This window comes from Corvus kubaryi, unplaced genomic scaffold, assembly GCF_017639235.1.
Source record: "Corvus kubaryi isolate FWS band 111438036 unplaced genomic scaffold, C.kubaryi_AGA036_p1.0 split1-131, whole genome shotgun sequence".
NCBI lineage: Eukaryota > Metazoa > Chordata > Aves > Passeriformes > Corvidae > Corvus > Corvus kubaryi.
This window is the reverse complement of record NW_024582073.1, coordinates 1,782,037-1,793,440: the sequence shown is the minus strand read 5'-3', so window position 1 is coordinate 1,793,440 and position 11,404 is coordinate 1,782,037. Positions and strand designations below refer to the sequence as shown.

At 42.0% G+C, this 11,404-nt stretch overlaps 1 protein-coding gene across 1 annotated transcript in view; it reads right to left on the bottom strand.

Moving 5' to 3' along the window:
• LOC121676554 (general transcription factor IIE subunit 1-like) overlaps nt 1-2,373 on the bottom strand; it is a 5,799-nt gene extending 3,426 nt beyond the window's left edge. The window contains exons 1-2 of the mRNA XM_042053252.1: nt 1,919-2,373; nt 476-677 (exon numbers count right to left, since the gene is read on the bottom strand). Of these exons, the coding sequence (XP_041909186.1) occupies nt 476-677; nt 1,919-2,366 (650 nt within the window). The 5' untranslated portion in view covers nt 2,367-2,373. The remainder of the gene's footprint in view (nt 1-475; nt 678-1,918) is intronic.
• Between the last annotated feature and the right edge of the window lie 9,031 nt (nt 2,374-11,404).

The following is an 11,404-nucleotide window of genomic DNA, read 5'->3' as shown; positions in this document are numbered from 1 at the left end:
CCCATTCAAATAAAACTGAACAACAACCCCAAACAAACCCCAAAACCATGCTTTGTCAACAGACTATCTTGAACTATCTTCTATATTCAAATACTTTACATTTCGTTTTACCTCATCTCAGAGGGAGGTGGTTCTGAACCATAGATTTTTGCAAGGTCTCTTCAGTAGTGCATCTCTGGATGAAGCACACTGATAGAGAAACATTACTTTCTCACAGAAAGGGCTATGAGCATTAGCTGAAGGAGTAATCTGGGAAATAAATTACTTTGAAAAATGTATCAAAAAACTAAAAAGGCATAGCAATAATTTAGGATGCCTTAGATACTACAGACTTCTTCATTAAACAGCAGACTGTACTGAACAAAGCAGAATGGAATGCATAGTAGGCTGCAAGTTCAGTATTTCAAAGATTTTACACCTGGAAAGTAGTTGGGAGGATTTGCATTGATCAGAAGTTCTAGGGTTATGTTTATACCTTTCTGATAATTCTGGTATTTCTGTTGGCTGAGGCTCCAGCAGGTCATAGGGCAGCACAATATCTTCAGTCTCACGCAGCAGCACAAAGACAGGCTCGATCTGCTCGTTGAACTTCGCCAGCAAGGTTCGAGCATCGTGCTTTGGAAATGCTGTGCCATCTTCCTCTACTTCAGTGTTGCAGTAAGTGCAGCGGAAGGTCTCTGCAACATTTTCCAAAGGGGGCGTTTTCATTCATAGAATGCAGAAAGATCAGCAGCACCTTGTTAAGCAGTCTGCAGCCTGGACAGTTACCCAGACATTCTGCTTTATCTATTTGTTCACATTAACAAGGGGAACTCAGTTCTACAGGCAAACTCGAGACAGACTGTTACTACACACTTGCTATGCAAGTGAGAAATGTCTCAGGAGAGACATTCAAGCTGGATGGACATGTACTATCATCAATTTATTTTTTTCTTCTATCTCATCTTCTCAGTTCTTAATGTAAGAAAAAAATACATCTTTTCAAGCATAAGTAGCATCTGGTTTTAGTTGTTCCAGAGTCAGTCAAGGCATATGCTAAAATCCTATATTTATGTCTTCAGGAAAACAAACAAAACCAAGCTTGTTCTGTGAAAATACATCACCAGCCTCAGTGTTTGCATTTCAGTAACTCGACAGAGTCCCTCCGTTTAGAAGAAAGGGATGATTTTGCAAACTGGCAGAACACAAATTTCACCATTAGCATTTCAAGTTAGACGTATGAAGTTCATTCTGCCTGGCTCTGGCATCCTTTGCAGATCCCATGAGCCAGATGTCAGCACAGTAGCTGTGCTCTCAGTAGTGTATTGCACTGTGATGCCATTTTGGCTCATTTTGAAACAAGAAACATCCACAGGCTCTGACACCACTTCTGCTGTGGATGTGTCATGTTGACCTGGGAGGAGCCTGATCTTCCCAGCCCAGGAGTGACAGAACAGCTCTGGTACTACTGAGCTGCAAGATGCTTATTACAGGAGGTGACTGCAAACAGTTCTACCCATCTTGTCCAACTCTTCTGTCAGAAGAGCTGACCACACAAATGGATTAACTAAGAGATTCAAAACACAGTAAAGCGAGTACTGTGTTCCTATTTCCACATGAGGAAGTGAGACTTACAAGACTTGGATGAGTTAAGATTACTTAACCAAGTTCAAAGCAAAGCTGAGGCCTGGAATCTGATTCCCAATGCCAGCTCATATGTTCAAGATTATTCTTCCTTCTGCGTGGCCTGTTCTACAGAGGCAGCATTTCTCTTACCCTCACCTCCAAGCATCCCCTGTCCCAGACCGTTGTTCACCAGCAAACAAGAAGCATATCCTAACAAACATGCTTTTATCGCAAAGTTCACTTAGGAAACAATTTTGTGCTATCAGGGTTATTCTTTAAGATAACAGCAAATAAGCAATGTTAAGTAACACACCTGTAAATGCATCAAAGAGCTGATTGACTTCAAGGTCCGTGTAAGAGCTAGAGCAAGACGGACACTTAAAAGAGGATCTGGTAGTTGAATCCCGCTCATCTGCTTCTATTTTCCGACGTACATGATCCAGTTTGTATTTTACCACATCCACCAGCACCTTGTAATTAATGTAATAGTAATTGTGCCTCGTGCTCTTCCCGTTAGGCCCCGTTTCGACTCGCATCCGCAGCTTCACCAGCTTGTCTGCCTTGAGCGTGTTGAGGACAGCGCGCAGTTGCTTATGCTCGTACTTGAGCAGCTGTAACAAGTCATCCTCTTTCACGCAGGGGTAGCGGATCAGTACATCCAGGGCCAGGGAACACTCCACACCATAGAAACCACGCACTATGTATTTGGCCAGGCGCTTTAGGGCTGCTGGCACCTCACTGGGGACGTTTTGCTCCTCCATCAGGAGCTGAACCACTGTCAGTGGAGAAGTGCTGTACAACAAACAGAAAAGAGGTGAGCTGCAGTGAACACTTCTTAGTCCTCACAGGCAGGTATGAAACATGTCATTTGCTGTAGTACACTTCTGCAAGAGTCTTCATTGAATAGAGGAATGTAAAATCCTTAACCTGCATTGGGGATGGGGAAGGTATTAATAGGTATCAGAAATTATCTAATCTTGAAGTAAAATGACTGCACCTGAAATATTCATATCCTCTTGTTTAAAAATCCACAGAGGATATCTAGGAAAATGTATTACAGAAAATTCATAATAATCATCCCTACATAAGGCAGCACATTTAACTTGCTTGTCTAGGTCTGCCTGTTTGCATTCACAGCCAGCCAGATAAGAGCTGAAGTAAAAGTAAAGCCTTCAAAAATAAAGCTCAGGACAAGAAATCTTAGTTGAAACAGTATCTGCCTTAGCGGCAAAGCCACAAGAGGCATTTGAGCACCTGTTCACATGCTCTTTGTGATTTTTCTGCTGGATGCTGTGGTTAAAGATCTTGCGAAACTGGGGCACAGGATGTTCCGAGTTATCTGGCCCGCACTCAGCACAGGGTGATTGGGGTAGCACATTTTGCCCCTTAGTGCTCTTGTCCCCTGTAGAAGTAGGGCTTCTGGCCATATTCCTAATCCCATTAACTAGAATGTAACTAATTTTAATCAGTCCAACTGTCCTAACTGTTTCTTATCTGTAAGGAGGGAGAAGAAAAAAAATTGAGGTGTTTCAACAAAGCTGCATCCTAACTTCCTTCTTTGAGGCATGCTAAAATCCTACAGTAGTATTTGACACTGCAGCCTCTAGCCAGATTGCTTTGCAGTGGGCCGTGCAGTGCACAGCCAGAGTGCTGGTATAGCCACTGGGTCAGGAGCTGGGCTGGTGGAGGATGGCATGTTATGGCACAGTACCTTCCAGCCCTGGCACCCACTGCAGAGGGTGGTAAAGCTTGAGCCCAGGTAATTGCATATTGCTGCCAGAGCTGTCAGGGAACCTTTATCAGAAATCCTTGTTAAGCAAACAAACCCACTGCACTAGCCTAGTACTTGGGCCGTAATTAGATTTGCACTTCGCACTGTGCACCTTATGGAAAACAATGACAATGGAAACCTGCTGGTCTGAGTCTGAAAACCCTGAAGGCCATAGCACCACACTGACCTAAATTTCCTACAGGAAAAGTGGGGGAACGCTGGAATGGGCTGCCCAGGAAAGAGGTTCAGTCTCTGTACTTCAGCAGGACAAGAAGCGGAGCAGACTGACCTGGCTTTGAGAGTACTTTTGCAACGAGCGAGGGACCAGATGCCTCCAGATCCTCCTCCTAACCTAAATTCTTCTGTTCCAAGAGAGTTAAATTTAACTACAGTAAGGAAAGAAGCTTTGGTAATGTCAGTCTGTTCCTTTACAATCTTCCTCAGACTAAGAGCAGCATTTCTGTGCTTTTTGACAAAAGCCTTCATGAATAAGCACTTTAAAAATATTATTATTACAATGTTACTCTTTCACTTCTCTTTTGCCCTCATCCTCAAAAGGGGCTTACCCAATTTAATCCACAGAAAAATATGCTAATTTACGCTTCTCTTTCTTCCTCTTTTTGGCCTGATTTTGAATTGCTTTCTGTGCTGTGCTTTATAGTTAGCAGTAAGGAAGGACAGAGAGTGTCCTCAGCCAGTTCCAGAGACAAGGAGCATGGCTTTGAGCTTCCTCAGGGAAGCACTCTGGAGAGCACTGAGCCCTGTCCTTCCACACTGGGCAGAGTCCACAGAATGGAGGCACTGTAGCCTCCAGTGCAGGCTCAAAGGAAAGAAACCATCATGGAATTCTGTAACCCAGCCCAGCCCCACTGAGGAGCACCAGGTGCAGCCCCAGCATCTGTACTGGAAGCAGTACCACTCATGTGCATTGGTCTGGGATAATGTCTCAGAAAGGGCCAGGGTGCCTTCTGTGTGGGTTAGTGTCTTATGACCTCCAGTTGGACTGTGGCAGTATTAAAAAGGTACAAAACTGTTTCTTCATCTAGTTCTTGGCTAGTATGTCACCAGAATGCTGACACTTAAAAGGAGTTTTATTAGGTACAGCTCTCACGACTGTTTTTTCTTACCCTAGCTCAAATACAGAATGAAATTATCTCAAAGGGAGTGTGATAAGTAGATATGTGATAAGTAGATAACATCATTAGGGAAGAAGTAGGACCTGACCTGTAGGCGTGAGGTTTGCTGACCTATCAAGTCTCTGGATGACTCCTTATCTCAGACTGGCACTGTGTACTTGCATCTCTAAAGCAAGCACTACTCTGAAGTGTTTCTGAGCACCTTGATGTTAAAATCTTGTCAGGTACAGTCTTACAACCATGTAAAATAGTCATGGAAACAAAAAAAACAAACAACCAAACACACAGAAACCCCAAACTCCAGAAAACCCCACCACACTCATACACCAGAGCCTAACCTTCCCCTCTGCCATACCTAAACACATACTTCATGTATCATGAATATATTCTGGGATACAGGTGAGCAGCTTTTTTCAAAAACAAATCCATAAAACCCACTGCCCATTTGCATGGGGAATTGTAAATATGCAAGCCTTTGGTTCAATCGAAAAGGAAATGGCTTTCTTTTACAAAAATGACTGAATTTGACCTGAATAAAAGACATTAATGGAAAACACAACCCCCTCGAGAAATCTTCCTTTAGGCTACAAAAGAATCAAAATAGTATGTATTTTATAATAAGAACTACTTCAAATAAAAACAGGGGGAAGCTTTTTCTACTGTGCTCTGCTGTATTTGAGGTTTTATTTCTCCAATCCACTCTAAAAAACCTCTCCGTCTTTTAATCACCCAATCTGAAGTCTCACAGTTCATGAAAACTACTGATTTTTAGAAGTTATTGTGTAGTTTTCAGTTGACAGGCAGCAGTTCTCTTTTAAGAGGAGCTGGAGACCACCCTTACCAAGGAAAGGAGCAGGAAGTGTGGTAGCTCCCTGCAGTGAGAAGGGCTTTAAACAGAAATCTGCTCTGCAGCTGAGATACAGTCAGTTAAGGACACAGGTATTTTACTACTTACATAGATCTTCCCCCCCACTTTTTTCCCCCCAGCTGATAGCATGCATGGACAAAATATTCTAGAACTCACAGTTTAACTTCTAACTTCCCCTACTTTCAGAGTATTTTTTTTAATGAGGGTAGGAGTTACCTTCTTATTATATTGATTATTTTAAAATTATTCAGTAACTTAGATGCTTGAGCAGCCCTTCTGCTTACAGTTAATATGGAGCCATCCCCATAAGCAGAAACTATGTTTAGGATCCCCTTTTTGTTGTGGGAAACCTACACAGAGTTGCTTGTTGTGCCAGCAGGCAACTATTAAAAGTAGAATTTCAAGTCAAGAGGCATTATATAGAGCAAGTTTTGCAAGGTTTCTCTGAAGCCAGTTGCTAAATTAACATTATTTTTTGAGCAGACTGAGAAGACAAAGTACCCATCTCACAATTTAAAAGGCATGAAACCAGAAGGATTTGGTAGGATTTAGTCAGACTTCCTATAACCCTATCACTTGCAAGTCAGTTAAAAAACCTTATCATTACCTCTCTTGTATGAGCAGAAAACTTCAGGCTGATATTGTAGAGAAACTGCTCCTTTCCTAAGAGCTCAAAGCAACTGCAAAACAAGCTTAAGTATTTCCCAGCCTTTTCCTAGACCTATCTGTGATAAGCCCTAATCATCACCCAGCTGGTGCCAGAGTCCCCAAATCACATTTCATTAGCAGCTGAAGGAGTTCAGCCTTATATACATTGTGTCATGATGAAGCTATAAATCTTACTGCTCAATGAAATCCACCTACAGCAGGCAAGGACTGAAAATGTGACTGCAATCTTTGATTAGTGTTTTCATTAGCATAACTTTAGAAGACTAAAAGTAACATCATCATTAACTCCTTTTGTTGTTGTCGAAAACCAAGTATTTAGCATAGGTAATTTACATAATTTGTTTAGAAGCTTTCAGAACCAAACCAAACTGGAAGCTTTAATATCTTAAAGGAAAAGCTAGACTGTTTACTAGTTCATGTATTTTTACTTATTAATAATTTTAGGTGGTTTATGTCTTCAAAAGGAAAAAAAGAGCAATATTTCACTGTATTTTTCTAGAAGACAAAGTTATGGATACCATTTTATGGTTTAGACATCTCTGTTTAAAAACAATGTTGAAATAAGGTTACCAGACATTGTGCAGTCTGGAGTTAAAATACTGAATTCTATTATATTTGCAATCATCACATTTCATCTCGAATCTGTGCCTCTTTCAGAATTTTATTTTTTATATATGCACAGTGGAGGCTGGTGTTTTGTAGTGACATGACTTCCATCTCCACTGTACATGTTGCAGCACGTATTGTGCTTTTGTTACTGCTCTTTGTTGCTGGACTTCTGACTCTCTGACTTACCAGGCACGTGGGTCCATTGAGGACTCAAGGTGTGGGTGTTTGTCTGCATAGCACAGGCTGTAGAACTGGCATCTGTAATGTCACTACAGAAAGTAGTGCTTCTGAGAATTGGTGGATACCAGAAAAAAACCTCTTATTTTTTAGCACTTGTAAGCAGGAATTTAGATTTGAAAACTTCAATGGTTTGAGACTGCTTTTTAGAAACTGCAAGAAGAGGTAACTATAAAAAAATCCCTGAGATTAGCTCTGCTCTTGCTTGTAATTTATAGTAGCAGGAATTGGTTTCATCCCTTATTCGGAGAAAAATTCTGCTATTGCTTTTTTTTTTCCCCATTAATAAGAATCTATTTGGCAGATACTCACAGCTGAGAAGTGTAATTGACATAAACCTTCAACTACAAACATAGAATGTCCACAGGGGTAAAATTAAACAGGTATACCTCATTCCAAACAGTGGTTCTCAAGCATGCTCCTTTGTTGTTATGTTACACTAGAAAATGCAGAGGAGCAGGACTGCTTGCTGGTACCTGTCGGATTTAGTCTGTGGGAAATGTTTACAATAAACAATTCCTGTGGGTTTCCTTGCCGAGTGCTTTGAACAGGGAAAGTGTCGTGTAACCTCAGTGCTGTTATTCCTGTTACAGCCCTCAGCCTGCATGTGGAAGTGTAGAACCAGATGACAACAAAGCAGCTGTCTGAATTAAGGAGGGGGATGGTGTGGCTGGTAACACTGCTTTCAGAAACAGGAAACGGCTGTCACCTGTCAGGCTGCGACTGACAACTCCTTCGGCAAGGACAGCTAACCCTCGTGTAGCAGACAGGTGCTGGCTCAGCTCTGCACGCTCAGAGCCAAGCCAAAATAAAAGAAAAAAAATAAAGTGTGGTCGGAGAAGATATTTCAGACTGCGGGCAGCCCTGGCACCAAGAGCCGTGGGAAGCAGTATTTGTGCTGGTATGCTGTTGTGATGTTGTGTAACACAGACATTACTGAAAGTGGGAGCTGGAGACGGGGATAGGCAAAGTCACTTGGCTTCTTTTCAAACCCATTTGGGTGGCTGGGATGTTTATCTGGAATGGTATGGGCATGTACTGCACTTGCAGGCTACTTGATAGAAAGAAGGCAGATAATCAACTGAGCAGTCTCAGGTGGAAGAAATAAATATGGAGTCTAACCAGAGGCTGGAGGAGAAAATTAGTGAGTTGCTGCTTTGGGGGGGGGCAAAGGTGTAGTTAAGATCTTCACAAAGCAAATGTGGTATGCTTGACCTAGTGGCAGAGCAGAGGCTGGTGCAGATGGTATGGTGGGAGGTTGTGGTGCACACCTTGAGTAAATGGGATCTGTGTCAAGTTCCTTTATTGTCTTTCTCACACAGACACATGGAAGCTATGAGCTGCTGTATCTTGCATTCTCCTCAGCAATTGATACCAGCCCTCAGTTTAAAAAATAAAATCTCTACCTGTCTAACTCAGACATTCAAGCACTGCCAAATAAGAAAACACCAGAATTATAGTAAGTACCTGTATGTAACCTGCTGCCCTGTGCTCACAGGGCTCTTAATCACAGAGGCACATCTCTCCTCTTTTTCCCTGTACTGGCCCTTTCACAGTCTCTGCCTCAGCCAGCATAGGGGTGTCCATGTTCAGCATGCAGTGTGTGGCTCTGAGCCCTGCTCAGTTTGTGAACCATCCAAAACTTGCATTGAAGTGATTCATTTTTTTAATCAATTTCCCTATGATGCTTTCCCTTCCATGATCCTTGAAGGCTTGCTGGGATCAAACTAAATCAACTTTGAGAGCTTTAGACCTTTTGCATTAGTTTATCTTCCTGATAATGAGAAAAGTAAGAGAACATTGTGCCTGTGTTACATATGGAGCTCTGAGGTACAGGGTTTGAAATCAAGACTGCTGGATAGTTATTAGAGCCTGAACTGAGATGTAAAAAAATTAGGATTCACTTAACAGTACTTTATATGATTGCAGCATAGCTCCCTCTGTTTTGATTGCCTTTGTGATCAGTACTTCCAAAATGCAACTCCTGGTATCACAGACTGAGTACCAGCCAGACACCACAACCTACTGCCTGTGCAGCACCTGGCAGAACTGGGGTGAGAATTTAGTGGACTCAGTAGGTACTGAGATGTGCCTGGTCTGTAACATCATCCCTTCTCTTGCAAGGCATTGATTTACTGTCCTGAAAACTGGAACAGGTTTCTCCTTTGTTATGTTGTTCTCATTCATCACAGGAACACAGCCCATCCCGTGCAGTGAGTGAAACAAGGGATCTTTGTAAAGGGAATTTTGGGATCATACAAAGAGACTGTATCAGTGGCTTCTATGCTTCTGGCTACTTCACAGCCTGAGTATACTTCTAATGCAATTTACCTTGATTTTAAATCTGAAGAACAGTTGCTTGAGATAATATGTATTTTTAATTTCAATATTCTTTTCTTAGAGGGTCAGTTTAGATCTACTGTGTCTCAGCATAATTTGAAAATATATTGTAACAGCAGTTGCTGCAGGTGAGGAGGCACATTTTAGTTGGGGATTCAGCTGACAGCAGAGGAAGGGTTGGTAGAGGAGCGTGCTGCAGTTGCTAGATCTTCATAGCCTGCCACTATTGTATGTCTTCTTGTGCTGTTTCACTTCTCTTTCCTTGGACATTTCCTGACAGTGGCTTCTGACCCTTTCACTCTTTTATTTTTTTCCCTTTCCTGTTTTCTCCTTTCCATCCAGTCACTTCTACTTTTTTTTCCCACCTGGTTCACACAGAAGGCATGAAGGTTCATGGAGCTGGATATGGCTGTCTTAACTGTTTCCACCTCACAGGGGATGGTGGATGTACACCTCTTGCAGGAATGCAAATGTAGCATTCTGGAAACTAAGCTGATGCAAATTATATGTAATGACTCAAAGGTTTAAATACTGGTGCAATTCAGATGGTGGGTGTAGCCTGAGAAAAGACTATGTCTAATCCAAACACCTCCAGGTACCTGAATTAAAGTTCCGCTTTAAAAATAAAACGGCAATGCAGCCCTCTGCTACAACTCAATGGTTGTGATCTTTTTTACTGCAGTCCAAAAAAAAAAAAAAATCTTTCTTACTGAGATGACCCATTTTCACTAAAATATAAAGAGGAAAAAACCTAGGGATGGGATTTTTGTCTACACTGTGTATTTGCCAAATAGAGAAAACTTAGCAAGATTAAAAGAAAGACAAGACTAACAGTACAAAACACTAAGCAAAGACTGGAGTTACCCTTAAATGCAGGAACTGCAACAGAGGCAGTCTCACTACTGGGATCCTTCTATTGCTCCTTGAGCTAGGAGAACAAACTTTGCAAAACAAATTAGACTGAGATTGTCCCATATACAATTAATGTAATTCAGAGCTGATTCACTGTAGATCAGAAAATGTCCTGAGTACAGTGCTTCTTGGTATGTAAACAGGCTAGCTCCTTTATAATTATTGTTCTCTAAGTAACTGTGTGGGAGCAGACACGGTTACAAAAGACCTTTAAAATCTTTGATTCTGCTAAGTTACAATGGTCTGAAAAACTGGTACGCAGAGCTCAGGGGAACAACTGCATGGTCTGCTTGGTTCTTGATCACAGTCTTTGGCCAACTGGTATGTTCTGGTGCCAGACTCTCTTAACAGTCAAAGGCAGCTTCTTACAAAATGCATAAATATCCGGAGTCTTCCCAAGGCAAACTGTGGCTTGTGCCACTGCTTTGACTGAGCATTACTCCTGGCTCATCTTGTTCTTCTGGTCCAAAGGATGAGAGGCTTTACTGCTCAGAGAGCGTGGGTGTGCCCTTCCCACCAACAATTCTGGTCCTCCAAAAGCAGAAGAGTCCATCTGATGATCCATGCCATAAGCAGGTCATTTGCCTGCTGTTGGCAGCCACTGAGGTGAAATCCAAGCTTTTTTTTTGCATTTCTTTCTCCTTGCACCTGTAGTCCAAAGAGCTGGCTGTGTGGAAGCGGGACACGTTTGTGCTGGGAGGAGGGAGTATTTCATTGTTGATTGTGGAGCCTGCCTGAAGCTCTCACCTGCTCCTTTTCCATCCCTTCTCCATCACGCCTGCTCACTCCAGTGAAAATCTCTTATTTACTCTTGCTGCTATCCTTGCAGGTACTTGCCAGGACATCTATGGGCTCTGCTCTGGAGTTCTGCTTCAAAGCAATGCCTTGACTTGTAATTGGCTCTAATGCAAACTCACTTGCATGTGTGACCTGAACTACTGCTTGATTTTGATAAGATTCAAATTCCTCGATTCTCCTGTCCTCATTAGCTGCCAAAATTTTGCTTTTTAACATGGGAGATGACATTCTTTCTTCCTCTGAAATAGTATGGGGCTTCACTACATGGGTTCCTGAAACCATAAAGGTGAAAAATTTTCTTGGCAAACTGACTTCTCTTTTGCATTTAAAAGCCATCACCCAAACAGCTTGGTCTCTTTTGTAACCCTTTATTTAATCTAGTTTACAGTAAACTGGATTAACTCTTTGTATTTACATAAACAGTAAATCTGCTAGAAGCTAACTCTGAGGCTGTTTTTC